The sequence below is a fragment of the Mustela putorius genome, unplaced genomic scaffold, assembly GCF_011764305.1.
Source record: "Mustela putorius furo isolate JIRA1106 unplaced genomic scaffold, ASM1176430v1.1 tig00000508_pilon_pilon_pilon, whole genome shotgun sequence".
Taxonomy (NCBI): Eukaryota; Metazoa; Chordata; class Mammalia; order Carnivora; family Mustelidae; genus Mustela; species Mustela putorius.
This window is the reverse complement of record NW_025421402.1, coordinates 1,463,978-1,491,704: the sequence shown is the minus strand read 5'-3', so window position 1 is coordinate 1,491,704 and position 27,727 is coordinate 1,463,978. Positions and strand designations below refer to the sequence as shown.

The window sequence follows — 27,727 nt, the reverse complement described above, 5'->3', positions numbered from 1 at the left end:
TATTAATGAGGTGCAAAAAAATGGAGGTTCTTACTGTTAGGTAAATGAGGCAGAAGAGAGAATTAGTGATAGAGAAGACCAAATGACAGGGAATAAAGAAGATGAGCAAAAGAGAGACAAACTACTACTGGACCACAAGGGGAGTATTCAAGAGATAAGTGATATCATAAAATGAAACAATATTAGAACAATTGGGATTCCAGAAGAAGAAAGAGAGAAGGGGCAGAAAGTATATGGGAGCAAATTATAATAGAGAATTTCCCTAATAGGGCAAAGGAAACAAGCATCAAAATCCAGGAGGCACAGAGAATCCACCTCAAAATCAATAAAAATAGGTCCACACCCCATCATCTAATAGTAAACCTTATAAGTCTTAGTGACAAAGAGAAAATCCCCAAAGCAGCTCAGGACAAGAAATCTATAACATACAATGGTATAAATATTAGATTGGCAGCAGACTTATCCACAGAGACCTAGCAGGCCAGAAAGAACTGGCATGGTATAGTCAGAGCACTAAATGAGAAAAAATATGCAGCCAAGAATACTATATCCAGTTGGGCTATCATTGAAGAGACAAGGAGAGATTAAAAGCTTCCAGGACAAACAAAAACTAGAAGAATTTGTAAAAACCAAACCAGCCCTACAAGAAAAATTGAAAGGGGAACTCAAAGCAAAGAAAGAGCCTAAAAGTAGTAGACCAGAAAGGAACAGAGACAATACAGTAACAGTCACCTTAGGAGCAATAAAGTGGCACTAAATTCATATCTCTCAATAGTTACCCTGAATGTAAATGGGCCAAATGCCCCAATCAAAAGACACAGGGTATAAGAATGGATAAAAATACAAAACCCTTGTTATCTACAAGAAACTCATTTCAGACCCAAAGACACTTCCAGATTTAAAGTGAGGGGGTGGAAAACAATATACCATGCTAATGGATATCAAAAGAAAGCTGGGGTGGCAATCCTTGTATCAGATCAATTAGATTTTAAGCCAAAGACTATATAAGAGATTAGGAAGGACACTATGTCATACTCAAAAGATCTGTCCAACAGGAAGATCTAACAATTTTAAATATCTATGCCCCTAACATGGGAGCAGCCAACTATATAAACCAACTAATAACAAAATCAAAGAAACACATCAACAATAATACAATAACAGTAGGGGACTTTAACAGCCTCCCTCACTGAAATGCTCTAATCATCCAGGCAAAACAACAATAAGGAAATAAAGGCCTTAAATGATACACTGGACCAGATGGACATCACGGATATATTCAGAACATTCCATCCCAAAGCAACAGAATACACATTCTTCTCTAGTGCACATGGAACATTCTCCAGAATAGATCACATCCTGGGTCACAAATCAGGTCTCAACCGGTACCAAAAGACTGGGATCATTCCCTGCATATTTTCAGACCACAATGCTGTGAAGCTAGAACTCAACTGCAAGAGGAAAGTTGGAAAGAACTCAAATACATGGAGGCTAAAGAGCATCCTACTAAAGAATGAATGGGTCACCCAGGAAATTAAAGAAGAACTGAAAAATTCATGGAAACAAATGATAATGAAAACACAACTGTTCAAAAATCTGTGGGACACAGCAAAGGCAGTCCTGAGAGGAAAGTATATAGCCATAGAAGCCTTTCTCAAGAAACAAGAAAGGTCTCAAATACACAACCTAACCATACACTTAAAGGGGATAGAGAAAGAACAACAAAGAAAGCCTAAACTCAGCAGGAGAAGAGAAATAATAAAGATAAGAGCAGAAATCAATGAAATAGAAACCAAAAGAACAGTAGAACAAATCAACAAAACTAGGAGCTAGTTCTTTGAAAGAATTAATAAGATTGATAACCCCTGGCCAGAATTAACAAAAAGAAAAGAGAAAGGACCCAAATCAATAAAATAATGAATGAAAAGAGGAGAGATTACAACCAACACCAAAGAAATACAAACAATTCTAAGAATATATTATGAGCAAATTTGACAATCTGGAAGAAATGGATGCATTCCTAGAGACGTATAAACTAACAAAACTGAACCAGAAAGGAACAGAAAACCTGAACAGCCCGATAACCAATAAGGCGATTGAAGCAGTCATCAAAATCTCCCAACAAACAAGAGCCCAGGGCCAGATGGCTTCTGGGGAAGTTAGAAGAGGAATTCTACCAAGCATTTAAAGAAGAATTAATACCTATTCTCCTGAAACTGTTCCAAAAAATAGAAATGGAAGGAAAACTGTCAAACTCATTTTATGAGGCCAGCATTACTTTGATGCCAAAACCAGACAAAGACCCCATCAAAAAAGAGAATTACAGACCAATATCCTTGATGAACACAGATGCGAAAATTCTCACCAAAATACTAGCCAATAGGATCCAACAGTACTTAAAAGGATTATTCACCACGACCAAGTGGGATTTATTCCAGGGCTGCAAGGTTGGTTCAACATCTGCAAACCAATCAATGTGATACAATACATTAATAAAAGAAAGAACAAGAACCATATGATACTCTCAATAGTTGCTGAAAAAGCATTTGACAGAATACAGGATCCTTTCTTGATCAAAACTCTTCAAAGTATAGGGATCATATTGAGGTACATACCTCAATATGATCAAAGCCATATATGAAAAACCCACAGTGAATATCATTCTTTTTTTTTTTTTTAAAGATTTTATTTATTTGTCAGAGAGAGAGAGGAGCGAGAGTGAGCACAAGCAGACAGAGTGGTAGGCAGAGGCAGAGGGAGAAGCAGGCTCCCTGCTGAGCAAGGATGATGCGGGGCTCGATCCCAGGATGGTGGGATCATGACCTGAGCCGAAGGCAGCCGCTTAACCAGCTGAGCCACCCAGGCGTCCCATGAATATCATTCTTAATGCAGAAAAACTGAGAGCTTTTCCACTAAGGTCAGGAACATGGCAGGGATGTCCATTATCACCACTGCTATTCAATATAGTACTAGAAGTCCTAGCTTCAGCAATCAGACAAAAAAAAAGAAATTAAAGGCATCCAAATCAGCAAAAAGAAGTCAAACTATCATTCTTTGCAGATGATATTAATACTTTATATGGAAAACCCAAAAGACTCCACTCCAAATCTGCTAGAACTTGTACAGGAATTCAGTCAGTGTCAGGATATAAAACCAAAGCACAGAAATCAATTGCATTTCTATATACCAACAACAATACAGAGGAAAAAGAAATTAAGGTGTCAACCCCATTTACAACTGCACCCAAAAACCATAAGATAACTAGGAATAAACCTAACCAAAGAGGCAAAGAATCTGTACTCAGAAAACTATAAAGTACTCATGAAAAACTGAGGAAGACACAAAAAAATGGAAAAATGTCCATGCTCATGGATTAGAAGAACAAATATTGTGAAATGTCTCTGCTACCTAAAGCAATGTATACGTTTAATGCAATCCCTATCAAAAGACCCATTTTTTTTCAAATAAATGGAACAAATAATCCTAAAATTTATATGGAATTAGAGAAGACCTCCAATAGCCAGAGGAATGTTGAAAAAGAAAGCCAAAGTTGGTGGCATCACAATTCCAGACTTAAGCTGTATTACAAAGCTGTCATCATCAAGACAGTATGGTACAGTGATGGCACATAAACAGACACATAGATCAATGGGACAGAATAGAAAGCCCAGAAATAGACCCTAAACTCTATGGTCAACTGAATCTTCGACAAAGCAGAAAAGAATGTCCAGTGGAGAAAAAACAGTCTCTTCAATAAATGGTGTTGGGAAAATTGGACAGCCACATGCAGAAAAATGAAACTGGACCATTTCCTTATACCACACATAAAAATAGACTCAAAATGGATGAAAGACCTCAATGTGAGAAAGGAATCCATCAAAATCCTTGAGGAGAACACAAGCAGCAACCTCTTCGACCTCAGCTGCAACAACTTCTTCCTAGAAACATCGCCAAAGGCAAGGGAAGCAAGGGCAAAAATGAACTGTTGGGACTTCAAGATCAAAAGCTTCTGCACAGTCAACAAAACCGAAAGACAACTGACAGAATGGGAGAAGATATTTGCAAACAATATATTAGATAAAGGGCTAGTATCCAAAATCTATAAAGTACTTATCATACTCAACACCCAAAGAACAAATAATCTAATCAAGAAATGGGCACAGGAAGTGAACAGACGTTTCTGCAAAGAAGACATCCAGATGGCCAAGAGACACATGAAAAAATGCTGCACATCACTTGGCATCAGGGAAATACAAATCAAAACCACAATGAGATACCCCCCACACCAGTCAGAATGGCTAAAATTAACAAGTCAGGAAACAACAGATGCTGGCGAGGATGCAGAGAAAGGGGAACCCTCCTACACTGCTGGTGGAAAAGCAAGCTGGTGCAGCCACTCTGGAAAACAGCCTGGAGGTTTCTCAGAAAGTTGAAAATAGAGCTACCTTATGACCCAACAATCGCACTACTGGGTATTTACCCTAAAGATACAAATTAGTGATACGAAGGGGCACGTGCACCTGGATGTTTACAGCAGCAATGTCCACAATAGCCAACTATAGAAAGAACCTAGATGTCCCTCAACAGATCAATGGATAAAGACGATGTGGTGTGTATATATATACAATGGAATACTATGCAGCTATCAAAAGAAATGAAGTCTTGCCATTTGCAACGATGTGGATGGAACTAGAGGGTATTATGCTGAGCGAAATAAGTCAATCAGAGAAAGACAATTATCATATGATCTCCCTGATATGAGGAATTTGAGAGGCAGAGTGGGGGGTTTGGGAAGTTGGGAAGGAAAAAATGAAACAAGATGGGATCGGGAGGAGACAAACTGTAAGAGACTCTTAATCTCACAAAACAAACTGAGGGTTGCAGGGGAGAGGGGGATAGGGAGAGGGTGGTTGGGTTATGGACACTGTGGAGGTTACGTGCTACGGTGAGTGCTGTGAGGTGTGTAAGCCTGACGGTTCACAAACCTGTAGCCCTGGGGCTAATAATACATTATATGTTAATTTAAAAAAAAGAAATATAAAATTAATCAAAGCATTTTAAAAATAACAATATTCCAACTCCAATTCTGTAATTATTTCACAGATCATCAACAGATGTTGAAACCACTAGGTGGAGCATTACTGGGAAACAACATGTAATCAATGTCAAGGCTATCATTCCACACAACACTTCCTAATTACAAAAGAAAATATGGTCAAACTTAGTATCACCAACAATGGGATGAACTGACATGGTATGCCTCCTGATGAGATTCAATGTCAAGTATATAACATCACCTATGTAGGAGTCGTGCCAAATTTTTAATTTGAATCTAATTAGGAAAAAACAATTAGACAAGAGGGGGTTAGGGTATAGTCTATAAGCTAAGTTGTTTGCATTCTTCAGAAATGTCTATGTTATGAAATAATAAAATAAAGTAGGGGGAGACAACTATTCTAGACTTAATGAGAACAAAAACACATGGCTAGCAAAAAGTAGTAAATGATCTCTGAATGGTTCCTCATTTGAGAAAAGAAAAAACTATAAAGAGCATTTTGGGCACAATAATTGCAGAAATATAAATATGGACTGAGAATTAGTATCACTGTAACCATATTTAATTTCTTGGTGTGACCATGGTACTGTAGTTTGAAAGAAAAATGTTCTTGTCTTCATAAGATTCTTTTTTTTTTTTAAAAGCATGTCTTTTTTTTTTTTTTTTTTAAAGATTTTATTTATTTATTTGACAGAAATCACAAGCAGGCAGAGGCAGTCAGAGAGAGGAGGAAGCAGGCTCCCTCCCGATCAGAGAGCCCGATGCGGGGCTTGATCCCAGGACCCTGGGATCATGACCTGAGCCGAAGGCAGAGGCCTTAACCCACTGAGCCACCCAGGTGCCCCTCTTCATAAGATTCTGAAATGATTTTGTGTGTGCTCATGCACGTCTGCGCACATGTGCCAGCAAAGAGACTGGGGAGGCATCAAAAAGAGAAGATAAAAGCAAACATAGCAGAACGTTAGTATCAAATATTTTTCAACTTTTTAGCAGAACAAAAAGTTTAGAAGATTAATTTAGAAACAATGCTCATATTCATTTTCCACAGAAACAGGTAAGTACATTTTATACACACACCCTTATATATGCTATACCTAAGTCAGCTTAGGTCTAAAGATGAATTTACAGATCTTGTATTGATATTCTTATCCCCCAAAATTATGTTATCAAGCAAACTCTGAGTGAGGGCTGGCTAAAACTGCTGCTAATACATCCATAGAATAAGTCGTTTCTGTTTACCTTTTTGATTCCTATGTTACTGGTGGCTTTCTTCCCAAGCCATACCTTGTAAGGAACGTACTTCTAATGTTTATTTGTTCAGTAAAGAAGTCATTAGATGTGCAGAGAAAAATACACAGCTTTAATGTAGTTCTAATTAAGCAATACTTGCCAGTCCTGTTACTACAGATACAGCACCTAATAAAGTTTCAATAAACCACAAAGAAAAAAAAAAAAAAAAAAGAAAGAAAGAAAATCAAGAAAAAAAGCTTTAAGAATGAAATGCCTTCAACTGGGGTTTCAAAGTAAATATAAGCTACTTTACTGATACCTTAAATATAGAAAGTAAGACACAAGTGTTTTTAGGTCAGAATACAGTCCTAAAGTATCAGCAGTAAGATCAGTAACACCCAAATGAAGCAAGTTTCTTTGCCGCAACCCGTCCAAGTATTTTTTTTTTTTTTTAAGATTTTACTTATTTATTTGACAGAGATCACAAGTAGGCAGAGAGGTAGGCAGAGAGGGTGAGGGGAAGCAGGCTCCCTGCTGAGCAGAGAGCCCAATGCAGGGCTTGATCCCAGGACCCTGGGATCATGACCTGAGCCAAAAGCAGAGGATTTAATGCACTGAGCCACCCAGGCACCCCCCAAATATTTAAAAAATTTTTAGGATTGGGATGCTTGGGTGTCTGTCTCCAGCTTAGGTGATGATCCCAGGGTTCTAGGATGGAGTCCCGCATCAGCCTCCTTGCTCAGCAGGGAGCCTTCTACTGCTTCTGCCTTCCGCTCCCCCTGCTTGTGCTCTCTCCCTCTCTCCCTCTGACAGACAGAAAGAAAGAAATTTTAGGATCAAGTGAAAATATATTGTATCCCTTTTATTTATCATTTTGTATCATACTAGTAACCACTTTTCTGTAAGAACTTCTAAGATTTACTCTCTCAGCAAAATCCAAAAGTATAATACAATTTTTAAAGTAAAGTATAGTTGACATACAGTGTTAAATTAGTATAATGTTAGCTACAAGTCTGTCATACATGGTCTTTATTATGTTGAGGTATGTTCCTTCTATGCCCACTTTGTTTAGAATTTTTATCATGAATGTTTAATTCTGTCAAATGCTTTTTCTGCATCTACTAAAATAATCGTGCTATTTATCCTTCATTTTGTTAATGTGATGTATCACATTGGTTGATTTGCATTTATTGAGCCATCCTTGCTTCCCTGGAATAAATCCCACTTGGTCATGGTGAATGAACCTTTTAATATATTTTTTAATTCATTGTACCAATATTTTGTTGAGAATTTTAGCATCTACATTCAAAACAGGGATATTCATTTGTAATTTTCCTTTTAGTGGGGTGTTTGTCTGGTTTGGGTGTTAGAAAATGCTGGCCGGAGCGCCTGGGTGGCTCAGCGGGATAAAGCCTCTGCTTTCGGCTCAGGTCACCATCCCAGGGTCCTAGGATCAAGCCCCGAATCGGCCTCTCTGCTCAGCAGGGAGCCTGCTTCCCCATCTTTTTCTGCCTTCCTCTCTGCCTACTTGTGATCTCTGTCTGTCAAATAAATAAATAAAATCTTAAGAAAAAAAAAAAAAAGAATAATGCTGGCCTCACAGAATGAATCTGGAAGCATTACTTTCACTTTCATTTTTGGGGAACAATTTGAGAATAAATAATGACTCCTCTTTAAATGTTTGATAGAACTCACCTGTGAGCCCGCCTCATCCTGAACTTTTAAGTAACCATTTTTTATGTAACAATACATAGTTAAGTAAATTATTTTGAATAATTTATATACTAATATTTAACTTTTAAAAACCCTAGAAATAAAAGTTGGGCAATAAAAACCAATCATATTTATTAAGGTTTACTGATCTCTTACTATACGTCAAGTACTACATTAGATGCTTCACAGGCACTATTCTATTTAATCCTCATAATCATAGAAGGTGGATAGTATTTTCATTCCTTACTGCCAATAAGAAACTGTAGCTTAGAGTTTCAGAACTAGTCCAATGTCAAACACCTAATTGTTGCAAACCCCATCTGCCCTAATCTAGAGACAAAGTACTCAATCACTACAATTTGGCCTCATCGACAAGCATTCACCAAAAGACACTATTCCTGCTCCAAATTATAGCCTTCCCTTTTAATCTCAAACATCAATTCTTCATAAACATTTTTGTAATTAAACCTTTTGAGAAAGGGTAGGTTCACATGCAATTATAAGAAACAACACAGAGATTCCATGTACCCTTTACCCAGTTTTCCCCAAAGGGTAACATCTTGCAAACCTACTGCACAGTATCACCAGTCAGGATACTGACCCTGTAACAATGAAACTATAGAATTTTCCATGACTAGGATCTCACCCCACTGCCCTTTGCTAGCCATATATAGATTTCCCTCCTGCCCTTCCTTCTCCTAAAACCCTGGCAACAACTAATTTGTTCTCCATTTTTATAATTTTGTCATTTAAAGAATGTTATACAAATAGAATCGTACAGTATGAAACATTTTGGGTAGCTTTTTAAGTTCAGCTTTTAAATCTATGGCTTTTAAATCTATGGAGATTCAGGTAAACTGTTTTAGGTAGCAATAGTTTTGTTCCTTTTTTACTGCTGAGTATTATTTCAATAAACCTCTTAAGACTGATTATGGCAACCAACACTTTTATAAATGTAAATACATCGGCAGTTTGACCTACACATTAAAAATGGAACACCAACTATCTCACTTATACTTGCAGAAGACTGCTAAATATATTAAACTGAGGTACTAAATTATTTACTATAATGGGTGGCTAAATTTTCCAATTTACCTTTCTTATGAATGTTTAAAGTTCTAACTAAATTAAAGTTTTCACTCTTAAAGAGAAGAACCGAGATTATATGGCACCATTAAAATAAAAAAATTAATGGGGTGCCTGGCTGGCTCAGTTGCTAGAATGTGTAACTCCTGATCTCAGGTTCATGAGTTCTAGTCCCACATTGGGCATGGAGCCTACTTAAAAATTAAAATAAATAAGTAATAAAGTAAAATGAAAAATAGCTTATTTTTGTTCAGTATTGATTCAATTTTTTTTTTTTTTAAAAACAAGCTGTGGCCAGTTTTATTAAAGAAAAATTGCGTGTGATTTACTTTTCACCAGTCTGTTCTGGCATGCTTCTAATGATATCAGAATCACCTGGATCAATGATAGCCAGCGTGCATACTCTGTAGTATTTCCCACATGCTGTGCCCAATTCAATATTATTGCCACTGTAGTGATGGACACCAGTTTTGGCCAACATGGCATAGTATTCGATTTCAGATTTCCTCAAGGCCGGGCAGTTGTTGGCGAGGATGACCAGCTTCACTTTGCCGTGTCTGATCATTTTCAGAATCTGCTTGTACCCCAGCACGTATTTTCCACTTTTCATAACGAGCTGGAGCCTGGAGTTGATGGACTCCAGCGACTTTTTCATCTTCTTTGCGGCCACCATCTTCCTGTCTTAGGTGCGGGACGGCCCCAACCAAGAGCAACCGCCAAAATGGCCAGGAGAGAGAAAGGCTTGATTCAATTTTTTAACCTAACTAGCTCATATAAAAACTAAATGCCTGTGAGGGTCTTGCAGTAAAGGAAATAATCACAGAAGGCACCTGCCCTAAATACATCTTTGAAGGAAAACATAGGAATAAGACCAAAAATTTAAGACTTCCCCATTTTCAACTTGTAATAATATTTCAAATTACCAAAGAAGTGGTAATATGAGGCAGCCTATTCAGAGATACTTACACATAGTTTTTACTCATCTTCTCCACAAGTGGTCAGTATTCCAGTGCTTATTTCCTATGCACACATACACAGGCATGCATGCATGTACACACACAAACATACACAGAAACACACCAAACCATAAAAGTCAAAAAACGTTATTTAAAAATTTCACAAGTACTTGTCTGGCAATGAATGAAATTCAGATCTTTTCTGTGCTTTTACATGTAATCATCAGCTAACTATTTCTTTTATCCATGAAAAATGTTTAAGCTAATTTCCATGCATTTCTTTAGGTTTTAGATGAAATATCACAGTACCCAGAAAGTTCTCCTTCACCATGAAACCCTACCTCTGACTAGATTAGGATTAGGTGTCCCTCTGATAAGTTCCATGACACTTAAGAGCAGCAGTTACCATGAAGTAACTGCCTAGTTTCTTGTCTGCCTCTCCTTCCAGACTATAATTATTTTGAGAGAGGAATGTGTCCCCATGATGTAGTTCCATATTTAACACACATTAGTGATTAACAGACAAATTTGCTGAATGAATGAGTATGTATGAAATACATATTAGCAATGACCAGAAGACCTAGAAGCTAGTCCTTCCATGATACTGTATTCAATGTCAAAAGAATTATCCTAATGTGCTTTTCCATGGTACCCATTCTGATGGAGGCTATTATTAGTTGTATTTAAATCAGGCACTTCAAGATATAATGCCATGCTTTTAAAAATAATTACTATTATTGGGGCACCTGGATGGCTCAGTGGGTTAAAGCCTCTGCCTTCGGCTCAGGTCATGATCCCAGGGTCCTGGGATCGAGCCCCGCATTGGGCTCTCTGCTCAGCGGGGAGCCTGCTTCCTCCTCTCTCTCTGCCTGCCTCTCTGCCTACTTTCGATCTCTGTCAAATAAATAAATGAAATCTTTAAAAAAAATAATCATTATTATTATTAAAAAAGAGTAAAGCATCATCTACCTAAATCTTCTAGAACCAAGTTATTTTTCAGTCTAACACTCACCATGTAGATTGCCACTTTAAGAATTTTAGAGGATTTAGATAATTCTTTAGATAAAAACTTTAGAGTCATCTTGCTAAAAGTATTCTTTTTAAACTATATCCATAGGTAGCTAAAAGTAGCTCAGTTTAATATTTATTTGTAATAATATGTGATATGGTGAATTCCACCCATTTCATCTTCATTGCTACTACGCTAGTACCATCTCTTGCTAAGACTTCTGTAATAGCTTTATTAGTCTTGCCACTCTTTACTACATTCTCTTCAGAGCAACGTGAGTGATCTTTTTAAAACACAAATCAGATCACATCACTCTGAATTTAAAGAATCTTCTGGGGCACCTGGGTGGCTCAGTTGGTTAAGTGTCTGGCTTTGGTTTGGGTCATGGTCCGGGGTCCTGGGATCGAGCCCCATATTGGGCTCCCTGCTGAGCAGGGAGTCTGCTGAGTCTGCTTCTCTCTCTCCCTCTGCCCTCTACCCATTACATGCTCTCTCTGTCTCTCTCAAATAAATAAATAAAATCTTTGGGAAAAAAATAAACTTCGAATGATTTCCCACTGTACTTGGAATAAAAATCTGATGACAATTCATTAGATGTAACACAATTGGTCCATGACTACCTCTCAGATCTCATTTATTAGAGCCATGCTGATTTTTTCTGAGAAGCCTATTCGGCCTAGGAATTCTGTACTTGCTCACTCTTCTGACCACATGGCACTGCCCTCCAATCTTTTCATGTCTAATTCGTCTGTTTCTTTTTTCTTCAGACGCCAGCCAAAATATCATCTCTTCAGAGAGGTCTTCCCTAAAGATTCTGCCTGCATCCTAATTAAATTATTCTTTACCAAATCATGCTGCTTTATTTTCATGGCAGTTGGCACTACCTGACGTTATCTAAGTCACTCATATTTGCTTTCTATTTGTCTACCATATTGTCCCCCTCTTCACCTACCTCTGCTGCCTTCTGCTTCTTCTACTCTCCCTCCTACCCTCTACTTTTCCTACCTTTACCACTCCAGAATTAATACTTGATGTATACAGGGGCCTTGTCTAGTTTACAAAGGGCCTAACACACAGCAGGGTTGAATGAAGGAATACATTTTAACCCCAAAGAAACCCACATCTTGGTCTGAACTATTTTGTCTCATCCTGTTTTGTACCTGGCATTGATCCTTGATCTTGCTTTGTCTCCCACTAATAGTCTTATCCTTATCTTCTCAAGCCTTATATCTGACATTACTCTAATATTTGGTTCCCTTTCTCAATGACAACTCATATTCACCTCTTGGATCATGTCTCTTCTGACTAGTTTCTTTTAAACAACCCACTTGATTTAGTGAGCTCCCAGAACTCTACTCCAAGATGGATCCTCCAGGTCTAGAGCTCCAAAGCAGAGAGGGAACACAAAGCACTGATTAAGTATGTAGACTCTGGAGTCAAGCTCCCTGGGGAAAATCTTCACTCCACCAATTCTGTGACTCAGAATAGTGCACTTAACACCTCTGTACCCCAATTTCTTCATTTACAAAATAAGGGATAATAACACTATCAACCTCAAAAGAACTGTTAGAGATTAAATGGATTAAGAAATATAAAGGGCACAGAGCAGTATCCATATACATACCTAATACTGTATAAATATTATCTATTACTATCTAAATACAATCACTTCTGACTATGAAGGTGTAAATGGTACCAGACTTGCCCTCCTGCCACAAACAACTCAAAAACTGGACAAAATATATATAAAACAACTATTCTCAGACATTGGACTACAGACAACATAGAGCTGTGAACCTTGAGTGAAAGGAAACAATGAGAGCTCTACATCATTTCACCTTTATGCCTAAAAGCACTTTCTGGAACACTGAGAAGAAAAATGAAACCCACCCGCCCCATGGTGTTCTCACTGAGTTGAAGACATAAGACTGCAGTTTGGGAGAGAGGGGAGTTAGGTTGCTGAAACTTGTGGGGAAGAGTACCAGAGAGAAAAAAGCTACACAGGGAAATCTGTAGTCCCATTTGGTTGAATACTGCACAAGAACAAGTTAAGACTCTACAAGGCATGACAAAAATCATTTACCACAGAAAAAAACTACAAAAGAGCTATAAGTAAAATAATCCCCATACTTCACTTATACTTGGAAAATTGTAACCAGCAAGAACAGAGAGACCACACCAAATATCCAGGGTTTCAAAAGACACCCTGGAGGGTAACATTTGAGTAGCAGGTGCAAAACAGCCCTATAATAAGGCTGCTGTAGACCCACCCTAACAAAGCTCCAAAACAAGTCCTAAAAGAATCCATGTTGATTTGCAAGTAATTTAACTGTCTACAAAAACAAAGTTTAAAACTTTTTTTACATTTTTAAAAAAAGATTTTATTTATTTATTTAACAGAGAGAGAGAGCTCACAAGTAGGCAGAGAGGCAGGCAGAGAGAGAGAGAGGAGGAAGCAGGCTCCCTGCTGAGCAGATAGCCTGATGCGGGGCTTGATCCCCGAACCCTGAGACCATGACCCGAGCCAAAGGCAGAGGCTTAACCCACTGAGCTACCCAGGTGCCCCGAAAACTTTTTTTTAAATCTTAAAATAATTATAGGTCCACAAGAAACTTACCAAAATTCAAAACTATAAAGGGGGGGGGGGATCAGACATTCAAAACTGTGAAAGTTGCAATTTATTTACCATATTTACCAATTTATTTATCATTAAATAAAAAAACCACTACACATATCAGCAAGAATCATCTCATAATTAGGAGGAATCAGACAGAAATGACAAAGATAACAGAAGTACCAAAGACTTTAGAAAAAAATACCATGAAACACAAAGACATAGAATAAAGAAATGTAAGTTATAAGAAAAGAAACAAATGGAATCTTTATAGCTTAAAAATGTAGTATGAGAAATGAAAGATTCACTGGATGAACTTAAACAACAGAAGAAGCACTGAAGTAAACTTAAAGGCATAGTAAGAGAACAATCCAAACTAACGCACCAAAAGAAAGAAGCATAAAATAACAACAAAAAAGAATAGAGCCTTAGTGACCTATGGGACAACAGTAAGCAGTTATGTAAATGTCATCCAAAAAAGGTGGTAGGGAACAGATATATTCAAAGAAATAACAGCTGAAATTCTTCCAATTTTGGTAAAAGCTACAAAACTCAGATTCAAGCAGTTCAAAAAAATCCCAAACAGAAAAGCTCACTAAGGTACATCATAACCGAACTGCACAATAATAAAAAAAGAACTCTCAAAACTAATGAAAAGGACACAGTACATACAGAGGAACACTGATAAGAATAACATCTGACTTCTCCAGAAACAAGGCAAGTCAGGAGTTGGAATGCCATCTTTATTGCTCTGAAAGAAAAAGTTGTCAATCTAAAATTCTGTAACTAGCAAAAATACCCTTCAAAAATGGAGGCAGAATAAGGCATCTTTAGATATGTAAGGGAACATTGAGAAAAGTTGACATAAGCAGATAGGCATTACAAAAAATGTTAAAGGAAGCTCTTCAAGCTAAAGGAAGATAATACCAAATAGAAACTAAAATTTCATCAAAGAACTGAAGAGCACCAAAAAAGTTTGTATGTGTACAAATATGAAACAATTTGAGTCTCTCGTTTTTTAAAAACTCATCCCCCCAAAAAAGATTCTAGGGTTTATAAAACACGTTCTAGTACAAAGGATAAACAGGAGAAATAATGGTGATGATGTTTACAATATCCATGAATGGGTAAGCATAAAATACACACTGGGTTTTAAAGACTTATTACAAAAATAAGAATAAAAATACTCATTAATAATTTTTAAATAGAATAACTGTTGAAATAACACTTTCATATGTTGGGTTAAACTAAATATATTCTTAAAATCAATTTCACCTGTTTTTATTTTTTTTACTGTGGCTACCAAACTACTAGATAGTTTAAAATTACATGTGTGGCTCACATTTTATTTCTACTGTACACTATTGGTTTAAATCTAAACTACATGCAACAGAAAGAGAAGAGACAGAAAGCACAGTAAATACTTTAAGAGACAGTAGCCAAAACAAAGACTTTTCTAAAATTAATGAAAGATATCAGCCCACAAATCAAACATTTCTGAACGCTTAGCAGAATATATATATAAAGAAAACCACACACAGGTATCTCATATCCTAATGTCTTTAAAGAGAGAGAAAATCTTTTTTTTTTTAATATTTTATTTATTTATTTAGCAGAGAGAGAAAGAGATCACAAGTAGGCAGAGAGGCAGGCAGGAAGAGAGGGGGAGAAAGCAGGCTCTCTGCTCAGCAGAGAGCCGGACGCAGGGCTTGATCCCAGGACCCTGGAATCATGACCTGAGCTGAAGGCAGAGGTTTAACCCACTGAGCCACCCAGGCACCCTGCGAGAGAGAGTCTTAAAAGAAGGCAAACACGAAGAAAAATGGACTGAATTAAAAAGAGAAACAAATCCACAAGTATTTGGAGCTTTCAATACTCCTTTTTCAAGAATTATTAGAGTAAGGGGACAAAAAGTCAGAAGGGGATAGAGAAGACCTGAAAAACATTATTGTTAAGCAAAATGACCTGATATTTATTTATAGGACACTACAGCCAAGAACTGCACAATACACATTCCTTTCAAGTGCACATGAATGCTCATTAAGATAGATCAAATGGCTGGGCCAAAAACAGTCTCAGGATATGTGAAAGGGCTGAAATCTCCAAAGTTCTAACTCTAACCACAACAAATTTAAATTAGAAATCAGTAACAAAAAGAGATACTACCTAGAAAATATCCAGGTATTTGAAAGTTAAAGAAGATGCTTCTAAATAATCAATGAGCAAATAAGAAACCACAAGAAAATCTAGAAAATATTTTGAACTGAACAGTAACGAAACATCATTCACTAGTGTTTGGCACCATGTCAAAATCTGTAGAACTGAGAGGGCAATTCATGACTTTAAGTGTTTATATTAGAAAAGAAGAATAGCTTAAAATCAATTACATAAGATTCCATTCTTAAGAAGTTAGAGAAAGAGGAGCAAACTAAATCAAAATAAGAACAAAAAAAAAAAAAAAAAAAAAACAAGAAGGAAGGAAATAAAGAGCAATATTCAGCAATATAGAAAACAAGCAAAACAATAATAAAAAATAATAAAATGAGAAGCCAGTACTTGAAAGAGAGTAATAGAACTGATAAACTTCCACACAAATTAATGTCAGGAAAGAATGAGGGGACGTTACTACAGGTTCTATAGATATTAAAAGGATAATTAGGGAACATTATTAACAACCTAGTGCCAATAAATTTGACAAATTTATTTATTTATTTTTAAAGATTTTATTTATTTATCTGTCAGAGAGAGGGAGAGAGAGCCTGCTTCTCCTCCTGCATCTCTCCCCAGCAGGGGGAGAAGCAGGCTCCCCAGTGAGCAGGAAGCCCCATATGGGTCTCCATCCCAGGACCTTGGGATCATGACCTGAGCTGAAGGCAGATGCTTTAATTAACTGAGCCACCCAGGTGCCCCAAATCTGACAAATTTGAATGAAATAAATAAATTCCTTGAAAGACTACAAAACATTCTAAATTGACACAAGAAACAAAAAGTCTTTAGAGCTGTAAATCTATTGTTAAGGAATAAATGTGTAATTTAAAAACAAAGAAAGCATGTAACCCTGATGGCTTCACTGGTGAATTCTATATCTAACATTTAAGGAAAAAATGATACTAAACTTAAAGTTTTCAGAAAATAGAAGAGGAAGGAACACTTCGTAATACATATAAAAAGTCAGTACTACCTTGATACTGAAATCAAAGAAATTAGAAGAAAAGGAAAGACATCTTTCATGAATATGGCTGTAAATATCCTTGAAAAAATATTAGCAAAGTAAATCCACCAATATATAAAATAATACATCATGGCCAAATGAGTTTAATTCCAGTTATTTAGGTTGAGTTTAATATTTGAAAATCAATCAATGTAATTCACGTATTAACAAGATAAATAAGGAAAGCCATATGATCATCTCAACAGAGGCAAAAAAAAAAAAAAAAAAAAAAAGCATGTGACAGCATACAGCACCTATTCATGATTTAAAACACATATACATTCATACAATTCTTAGCAAATTAGGAATAAAATGGAACTTCTAAACTTGATAAAGGGAATCTTCAAAATCCTATAGCTACCACCATACTCAATGAGAACCAAATACATCCCCAATAAAATCAGAAAACAGGTGAGGATGTCTGGCCGTACCATGTTTATTTAACATTGTTTGGAAGTCTTAGGCAGTACAATAAGGGAAGGGGAGAAAAGACATACATACTAGAAAGGGAAAAGTAAAACTGTGTTTATTCACAAGTAACATGACTGTGTATGTAAAGATTTGGACACATCCACAAAAAACCTACTAGGGAATGTGCATGTAGCAAGGCTGTAAGATATAAAAAGCAATGTTCAAAATTCAATTGTATTTCTCCATATGAGCAATGAATAACTGGAAATTAAATTTAAAACCAACTCCATTTACAGTCAAAATAAAAATATGAAATACAGTAAAATTTAATAAAATATGTATAAGACTCATAAAAACTAAAACACTATTGAAAAAATTTAAAGAAAAATAATGGGAACAGATACCATGTTTATACTGGAAAACTCAATATTGCTAAAATATCAATTCTTTCCAAAGATCCAGATTCAACACAATTCCAATCTCAATCACAGCAAGCTTTTTTATAGAAACTGAGATTCTAAAATTTATATGTAAACACAAAGAACCTAAAATGACTAAACCAATTTTTGATAAAGAATAACAATTTTGGATGACTTACACTAACAGATTTTAAGACTTATTATGAAACTACAACAATGAAGTAGTACTGTGTGGTACTGGACTAATAAACATATAAATCAGTGGCACAGACACACATATCAAAGTAAGTCAGTGAAGAACAGCCTTCAACCACTAGATATCCTTGTTTAAAAAAAAAAAAAAGGATAAAATAAGTCTTGACCCTTCCCTCCCATTATACAAAATAAATACAAAAATAAATAAAATACAAAATGAATCATACCTAAATGTAAAAGCTAAAACTATAAGCATTTAGAAGAAAAAAACAGAGAACAAATTCTTTGCAACCACAAAAGAACAAAGATTTTTTTAGGACATACATAAAAAGTACTAACTATCAAAGAAAAAAAAATTAATTGACCTCCATCAAAATTTAAAATTCTTGGGGCACCTGGGTGGTTCAGTGGATTAAACCGCTGCCTTCAGCTCAGGTCATGATCTCAGGGTCCTGGGATCGAGCCCCGCATCGGGCTCTCTGCTCAGCGGGGAGCCTGCTTCCTTCTCTCTCTGCCTGCCTGTCTGCCTGCTTGTGATCTCTCTCTGTCAAATAAATAAATAAATAAAATCTTTAAAAAAAAAAAAAGAAAAGAAAAATTTTAAATTCTTTGAAAGACACCATTAAGAAAATGAAAAGGTAAACTACAGACTAGAAGAAAATATTTGCAATACATGTATTTGACAAAGGACTTGTAGTCAGAATATACAAAGAACTCTTAAAGTAATAAGAAAATAAAAAACCCAATAAGAAAATGAGAAAAAGATTTAAAGAGACACTTCACAAAAGATGTACGAATGACCCAATGAGCATATGAGAAAAACACTAAGTTACATGAGTTATCAGGGAAATACCAATTAAAACCACAAGGTGATATTAATTCACACCAGAATGGCTAAAACTAAAAAGATTTATGATACCAAAACTGTTGGCAAGGATACGGAACAATTAGAACTTTCATACATTGCTCATGGCAAAATAAAAAGTATACCACCACTTTGGGAAACTGCTTGACAGCTACTTAAAAGTTAAACATGCACATATAAATATGGCCCTCCAATTCAACTCCTAGGTATTAACCCAAGGAAAATGAAAATATATGAACTCACAAAAATGTACACAAATGTTCGATCATAGTGCTTATTTATAATAGGCCAAAACCTGGAAACATCAATGTCCAACAATAGGTTAATGAATAAACAAACTGTGGTATTAATACAATCAAATAATATGAAGCAATAAAAAGGAACAAACTACACATAATAATATGCGTGAATCTCAAAATAAGAGGAAAGGAATCCAATTCAAAAAGAGTTCATGTGGGCACCTGGGTGGCTTAGTTGGTTAAGCATCCAACTCTTGGTTTCAGCTCAGGTCATGATCTAAGGATCCTGGGATCAAGCCCCATTATAAGGCTCCATGCTGGGCGTAGAGCCTGCTTCAGATTCTCTCTCTCCCTCTGCCTCTGTCCCTCCTCCCCTCTCACCTGCAGCATATGTGCTCTCCGGCCCCCCCAAATAATAATAATAATAATAAATAAAAAGAGTTCGTGCATTATGCTTTCATCTATATGAAACTCTAGAACAGGAAAAACTAGTCTACAGTGAAAGAAAGAAGATTAATGGATACCGCAGTGGGGTGAGGGGCTGACAGCAAAGAGACACAAAGGAATTTGGGGGGATGATAAAAACATTTTATATCTTACCTGGAGTAGTACTTACATGAATACATATATTTGTCAAAACTGAACAATATTTATTTCAAATAGGTATATATTATTTTATTCAAATTATGCCTCAACAAAGTTGATTTTTTAAAAAGAAAGATCTGGCCTTAGGAAGTCACTCAGACTTCACTGAGTTTCATCTTCCTCTATTAAACGTGGATAATACCTGATTTCTCACCTCACAAGGCATCATATAAGGTGTACACCAAAGTACTCTTAAAAATTCTAAGTGATAGAAAGTTTTACAGTGTTTTTAATTACTGAAGGTGTTATATAGTCAGTGTATGACTATGGGATTAACCTACGGAACTATTTTTTAAAGATTATCTTCAAACTTCATTATTATCATTTATTTTTATGTTTTCCCAAACAAATGTTATATCAATCAATTCTTTAAGGAACTAAATTAGGAGATTTCTGTATCATCACCTTCATGTGTCCAGTCCATTAAGAAAGGAGGTGCTACTGAGCCATCAAAGACACGTAAGCAGGAAAAAGACAATAACCACCAAGAAAAAAAAGCCAGGTTTTTATGAAAAAAAAAAAAAATTAAAATAGACCGTTTTTATCCAACAAATCAAGATTTAAGTGAAGAACATATATATCTTCCAAATTTCCTAACCATAGTGACCTGGGTAAGATTTATTTTTATGATAGTTTATATACGGCAGCTCAGGCTTGTCCACCACCACTCAACCTAATTGCCGCTACTTTATGCCAACAATGTAAAATGACAGCTATGTTCTTTCATTTGCTAACCAATATGACATTCCTAGTATATTTTAACCAGTCACATATGGGGTACTTCAAAGTATGTTTGTGCTTTACAGCTTTCCAGATTTGCAATTTTCCCAAGCATATGTGATGCTGAGTCAAAAACTGCCTCAAATCTCAAAATCTAAAACAAGCTACATAAAATACACTGAAATACACTTTATCATATAAAAATAAGCATCAGTAAAGGCTCCACTTAACAATGACAAAATTGCCCGAAAGGAAGTTTGTCAGCAGATTGCTTTCAGCTGGGCGTGTACGCGAAATTCTCCTGACAGGACCCACTGGACCAGAAAGAAAAGAAACATACGGTTGTGACACAATCATAGCTTTTCTCTAATTCGGCTCTACCACCCAGTCAGGCTTCATTTCCCAAGAGAAAAAGGAAGGTCATGATGTCTCCCTTGGTAGCGACCCATCCTAGGTTTATAGAAAATACTAAGACAATTTAAGATTGAGTAACAACAGGAAAAGTTTCAAAACAGCTGAACACAGCTATGGCAGAAACTCCAACAGCCTAGTAAGAAGTAGGAATACCTTTTCTCCAACCTACCAAGTATCTGGAGGTCACCCACCACCTTCTAGATGAATGCTTGTTGGCAAGCAGTGCCTAAATTAACATGCCACTGTGGTGTAACTGAAAGATCCCTACCACACTCTCCCTAAGCCGGTCTCATGGTCTCTACACACAGACACAGACACAAAGCTGCAGCTATCAGAAGTGATCTCTAAGTAGCATAGCCTCATTATTTCTACATTTTTAAAATGTAACTCTGATCATGTCATTGTTGGTGCAAAGAGGTCCAAAATATCCATCAACTAAGGACAGGCAAATAGACTGTGGTATTTTCATGCCACAGAGTATTATGAAGCCTTCCAAAATGACTATATGTACCTATACTCATTAATATAGAAAGATGGTTATGAAGCCTTATGAAAAGCTAGGCACTCTCCCCATCCCTAACAACATGGTTTGCCATGGCTCCCCCAGGCCTAGCTCTACCTCAGGATTCTGCTTAATTTCCTAATTTGCTAATGAGTAAATTCTTCCCATGATATGTTCAAAGAATCTGATTGGTGTCATTTGTCAACTTTGCGTAGGGCAACTGAGCAGAAGCCGTAGGTCACTCGCTACTCTTTAAGTTTTATCTACTCTTCCAACAAATGGCTCTGGCCAAATGCATAAAACTCTGAAGCAACGTTTATAACTGAAATACTTCTAGGTCAATTCAGTGCAATTACATAGTGATAGAATATGAGCAAATATCTAAAATCTATTGCGACTGGATTTAGTTTCTAAACTACAACCTTAGTATTAACAGGCCTATCCCATGCATACCTCACTTCAAGAAAACAAACCGGTAAAAATCAGGTATAAATATGAAACAGAATTCTTAAACTTTATTTTTTTTTTAATTTCAGCTTTACTGAAGTATAACTGACATATAAAAGTGTAAGAAACTTAAATTGTACCTTGTGGTGATTAGATACACATATATTAATTGTTAAATTTTAATACCACAGTTGAACATAAAATGCAAAGTTAGGGGAGTCAGCAAGTGAGCTAACAAACCGAAAATCTATACTCTTTTCCCCATGATTATCTGAAAGCAGAGACACTTATTATGTTAAAATGATAAAGTGGAAAGCTAACAACTTAATCACTTAATCAGATTCTACTATAAATTCCATGAGTTCATGAGCCTCCTCCAGAATACTTAATACTGGCAGCTTAATAAATATGTACTATACGAATAATGAAAGCTCTATTCAAATCTGTAGGAAAACAAAAATCAAAACCAAATATTCACTACTCTCTTAGTAGTAATTCTAAATGACTTCTCTTTCAAAAGATACTTAATTCTTAATTTAAACATTCACTAACACCTCTTTTTTTAATTTTAATTTACTTATTTTACAGAGATCACAAGTAGTCAGAGAGGCAGGCGGGGGTTGGGGGGCAGGCTCCCTGCTGAGCAGAGAGCCTGATGCGGGGCTCTATCCCAGGTCCCTGAGATCACGACCTGAGCAGAAGGCAGAGGCTTAACCACTGAGCCACCCAGGTGCCCCTTCACTAACATCTCTTAATCCTTCACCAATTCAGAATCTTCTCTGGGTCAGATGCTGGAAAATGACCAACATGGCCCTGTATTTGTTAATACACAAAAATGATCAACATGGCCCTGTATTTGTTAAGCGGATTCTGTAATAAAAAGCACACTTTCAGGGCACCTGGGTGGCTCAATTGGTTAAGCAACTACCTTCAGCTCAGGTCATGATCCCGGAGTCCTGGGATCAAGTCCCATCATCGGGCTCCCGGCTCTGCAGGGAGTCTGCTTCTCCCTCTAATCTTCTTCCCTCTCCTCTCTCACACTCTCTCTCAAATAAATAAATAAAATCTTAAAAAAAAAAAAAAAAAAGAAAGGCACACTTTCCGCAAGCCTTGCTTGGGTGGAACAACTGTAAAGTAGTAGGCATTTTTTTCCCTATTAAGAATTTGATTTGAGGACTTCTACCTTGACTCCAACATATATAAATAAATTAAAATCTATAAGCTACCTTTTCTAAAAAATGACTTCTAAAATTTCCAAAAATAGGATTAACAGATAAAGCTGTTTGGTACTTGTAGTATATCAGTACCATTTTTCTTCACTTTTCAGAGAAATCAGAAGTCTCAATAATGGAGATGTAATTAAATGTGGTAATCAGTTCACAATATATACATATATCACATCATTATGATGTACAACACCTAAAATGTGTGAGAGTGTGTGTGTGTGTGTGTGTGTGCGTGTGTGTATCAATTATATGTCAATAAAAATTAAACACTAAAAGAAAAAGCAGAGACTGGGCACCTGGGTGGTTCAGTCGGTGAAGAGTCTGCCTTGGGCTCAGGTCATGATCTCATGGTTCTGGGATCAAGCCCCACATTGGGCTTCCTGCTCAGTGAGGAGTCTGCTTCTCCCACCACTCATGCTCTCCACCCCCTACCGTCTCTCTCTCAAAATAAAAAAATAAAATCTTTTAAAAAAAGGAAAAAAGTAGAGGGGCACCTGGGTGGCTCAGTCAGTTAAGCAATTGCCTTCGGCTCAGGTCATGATCCCAGGGTCCTAGGAATTGAGCTTCACATCGGGCTCCCTGCTTTCCCTCTCCCTCTGCTATTCTCCCTCTCCAATAAATAAATAAAATCTTTTTTAAAAAGTGGAGATAAATGCAATATTCTATTTCCTTTCAAATTATTACATAAGATATTTCACCATATCAATTCCAACTAATTTTTAGTGTTTTTTTTTGAAGTAGCTTCATCACATAGACAAAAAACTGAAAATCTGAATCCTTTTGACCATAAAGTTTTGGCTTAAGGAAAAGGAAATGCTCTTTCTCTTTGAGCAACTCCATCCTTCCCTTTACTCCATACCCGAGAAAGAAATAGTCGTTAAAAATAGATTCTGAGGGGCACCTGGGTGGCTCAGTGGGTTAAGCTGATGCCTTCGGCTCAGGTCATGATCTCAGAATCCTGGGATCGAGTCCCGCATCGGGCTTTCTGCTCAGCAGGGAGCCTGCTTCCCTCTCTCTCTCTGCCTGCCTCTCTGTCTACTGTGATCTCTGTCAAATAAACAAATAAAATCTTTAAAAAAAAAATAAAAAAATAAAAAAAATAGATTCTGAGGGCGCCTGGGTGGCTCAGTGGGTTAAGCCGCTGCCTTCGGCTCAGGTCATGATCTCAGGGTCCTGGGATCGAGTCCCGCATCGGGCTCTCTGCTCGGCAGGGAGCCTGCTTCCCTCTCTCTCTCTCTCTGCCTGCCTCTCCGTCTACTTGTGATCTCTCTCTGTCAAATAAATAAATAAAATCTTAAAAAAGAAAAGAAAAGAAATAGATTCTGAAACACTGACTGGGCCCCCACATTTTGTAGGGATGGTGTCTTTAAATATCAAGGTCAGTACCAAGTCACGTGTGGCCTCTGTCATCTGTCCATGTGGCTGCAGCATTCATGAGCCCAGGACCTGCTCCCTCAAGAGGAAAGGCCAGTCATCCTTCTCTTGTTCGCTCTTCCCTATGACCAGAAAGATCTCATGAGGATCTATAAGAAATCCAAGTCTTTCTCCTCTTCTTTAAAGGTATTCCAAGTTAACAGGGCTACAGAGGCGACACCTACCTGGACCTGGTCTTCTCACTCCAGCTCCTGCTTTCCCCACCTTTAGTTCTCACTGCCTCCGCCTGTTTCTCACCCAACTTCTCCCACTCTTCCAGTCATTGACCAGTTCTCTATTTTCTCCTGCCCTCCCTGCACGCTCACCAAGGCTTCTCTCTCCTACTCTCAGGTTCTTTTTCTTCTGAAACAGGAAGGATAGCCATGGACCCTACTGTAATAGTAAGTTCCACATTTGGCTATTATAGGAACATAAAGGACATCTTATTACTACTTAGTTCTAGGCCACTGTAAAGGAGGACAGAAAGAAACTTTTACCTGGTTCAGTGTGGCTCACCAAAATTCTGCACTGGGGTCTGGAACCAAACCTGAGCTAACACTAAAATGTTTTGTCTTGCTTTGCTTTTTCTGCATTTTTCTTTCAAGTATTTCTCTACAAAGCAACCTGAAGTCTTAGTCAAAGAACAAGATAAATGTTCCTGAGCTCTCTGACCAAATACTATGATAAGAGCACCCAACTTGCATTTTCACCACCAAAAAGAGTAAGTTTAGTAGAACTTTTTAATATTAGGAAGAAGCTTTTGAATGTCCGTACCTATTAATTTACTGTTTCACCATGCAAGAAATACTGGTTTTATATTAATATATAGCACTCTGTACTTACTAAAGTTATCTCATACATGTTATCCAGTCTTTTTTCAAATTATTTTGTCTTACTATGACGTTACTAAACGAAAACACTGACAATCCTAAGGGAAGCTCCTCTGCAACACTGTAATTACTATAATGGCTTTTAACGATTATCTACCCAACTTTCTTTCCTACGTGCTTTTGTTCAGGCCCATGGACTTCAAATGCTGATGACTCTCAAATTTAAATCTCTACACAGGATTTCTGAACTTCAGACTCATATATTCAATGACTGGACAGCTGGAAGGCATTGAAAACTTAACAGGTCTAAAATACAATTCCTGATTCTCCAGCTGTCTGCCCACATTCCCCACCTACCTTCTACAACCACGATCTATAAAGCAACCTGAGAGCACTTTTTAAAAAGTAAACCAGATCAAACTCCTTGCCCTACTTAAAATCCTCCAATGATTTCCATGCACACTCAGAATAAAATTCAACTTCTTATCATGGTCTACAGGGTTCCGCCTGCTTTGGCTACAATCTTTATCTCTATCTACTCTCCCTATCCAACTTGTTCATGGCTAACCTCAGTGGCCGTTAGTTCCTGAAACATACCAATCTCACTCCTACATCAAGGCCATTAACCTTACTGTTCTTTTTGCCTGGAATGTTCTTTTCCCAGATTTCACATTCTTGTCCTTCTGGTGTTTGGGTCTCATTTCAAATGTTGACTCTCTAGACGGGACTTCCCTAACCATCTCCTATTAAAATAGCACATTCTACTTCCTCTAGCTCCTTCTTCTTGATTTATTTTCTTCACAGCATTTGCCGCTGTTTTGATTTGATTTGCCACTGTTTTGATTGTTATGATTTGCTTAGCTTTTTACTGCTTGTCTTTGCTACTAAAATATTACCTTTATGAAAGCAAGGGCTTGATCTGTCATCTAACTACTGCATCCCACTTCTCAGGCCCAGAAAAATTTCCAAAAAATATTTACTGAAAGAAATCAGCATTTCATATTGTATAAATTATATAATTTTATGCTAAATATATGTAACCCTAAAACTTCAATTCCTGAAAATATTCCCTCCAGAAAATTCTTAGTTAGGAATTGTATCATCCAGACATGAAGTTTATTTATTTTATGGATGACCTACCAATTCAGGGCCTTCGAATTTGTTCCTCTGTCAGCTATTTTCTTTCCCCTTATTTTTGCCTAACTAACTCCTCATCATGTAGATCTCTGCTCAAATACATTCCATGTAAGGATGCCCCTAGCCATCCTAACTAAAGAGAAGAGATCACAATTGCCTCAGATCACTCGATCACATTATCTTGCTTTTACTTTCTTCATAGTCCTTACCCTTCTCTAAAGTTACCTTTCTAAAATTTTTTTATTTGTTTGACTGCTTACCAACAAAGTAAAATGTATAAATTCAGTGACACAATAATCAGCATTCTTACATCCCTGCAAGTTTATTAAAAGAATTTCCTACAAAGAAAGATGGACCCCTGGGACAGCTTTGTAACATCTCTCACTTTGTAACATGGCTCATCGTAACTCTCTTTCAACCACGGAACAGTACAGGTTCAGAAGGAATCTGAATAACATAAAGATTTTTTTCGTCTTATTACAGAAGCTCATTTATCCAGGTGTATGAACACAAGCAAGCATCCAAATGGAACACTTTTTAAAGTTTTTGTTTTAATGATCACCTATTTTCTTTCTTTAAATCACATCACTGACATGAGTTAAAAACAATTTCTTGAACTGCTATAACCTACAAGCCGCAAAAGTGGGTTGGTGTCACGGGGCTGAGGTGGGAGCTCAATCTGTTCAAACAGACTGGGGAATAGATGGCTGCGGACAACCGCGATGACCACCCGCTGCTCTAGAGCAATGGACTGGAAGTGTGCAAATTAGAAAAATCTACATTTTGGTATCCAACCTGCTACAACATCTCATTCTTTCTGCTCTAATTATGTATGTGCGCATATATAATTATATACCAATAATTATGTATCATATATAAATATAAACCACCTTCTACTGTACCACCTACTGAAGAAGTTTAGTAACCTATAATGAATAGTTATCTTTTTCATTGTTTTAAAAGATGAAAAGACTTAGTTAATACATGATTAATTCATCACCAGTAAAGAACAAAAATTATTGCTGGCAGGTCTGTAATATCAGACAACTTCTTAAGTATCTTAGCTTTTGCTACTTTGAATGAGTTATGAAGATAAGATCACAAACTTTCATTATTCCAAAGTGAACTATAAAAACACTAACTGGAAAAGATATATGCATGCCCACGTTCACTACAGCACTAATGCTTTAAATATAATAACCAAGATACGGAGACGATCTAAGTGTCCATCAATGGATAAGGAAAGTGTGAAAACACACACACACACAGAATATTATTCAACCATAAAAGAAGAATGAAATCTTGCCAACTGTGACAACATGGATGGACTTTGAGGGCATACACTAAGTGAAATCAGTCAGTCAGAAAAGGACAAATATCATACAATCT

At 36.8% G+C, this 27,727-nt stretch overlaps 2 protein-coding genes across 5 annotated transcripts in view; both read right to left on the bottom strand.

Annotated features, from left to right (window-relative positions):
* Positions 1-27,727, bottom strand: part of CAMSAP2 (calmodulin regulated spectrin associated protein family member 2) — a 120,031-nt gene that overhangs the window by 58,112 nt on the left and 34,192 nt on the right. The window lies entirely within an intron of this gene.
* LOC101686372 (60S ribosomal protein L30-like) lies at positions 9,366-9,830 on the bottom strand. Its single transcript, XM_013058122.2, has one exon. The coding sequence runs from the start codon at positions 9,756-9,758 to the stop codon at positions 9,411-9,413; it is 348 nt and encodes a 115-aa protein (XP_012913576.1). The 5' UTR covers positions 9,759-9,830; the 3' UTR covers positions 9,366-9,410.

Excerpts from the sequence above, each read along its gene's own strand:
- LOC101686372 (XM_013058122.2), bottom strand. The coding sequence starts at position 9,758 with ATGGTGGCCGCAAAGAAGATGAAAAAGTCGCTGGAGTCCATCAACTCC.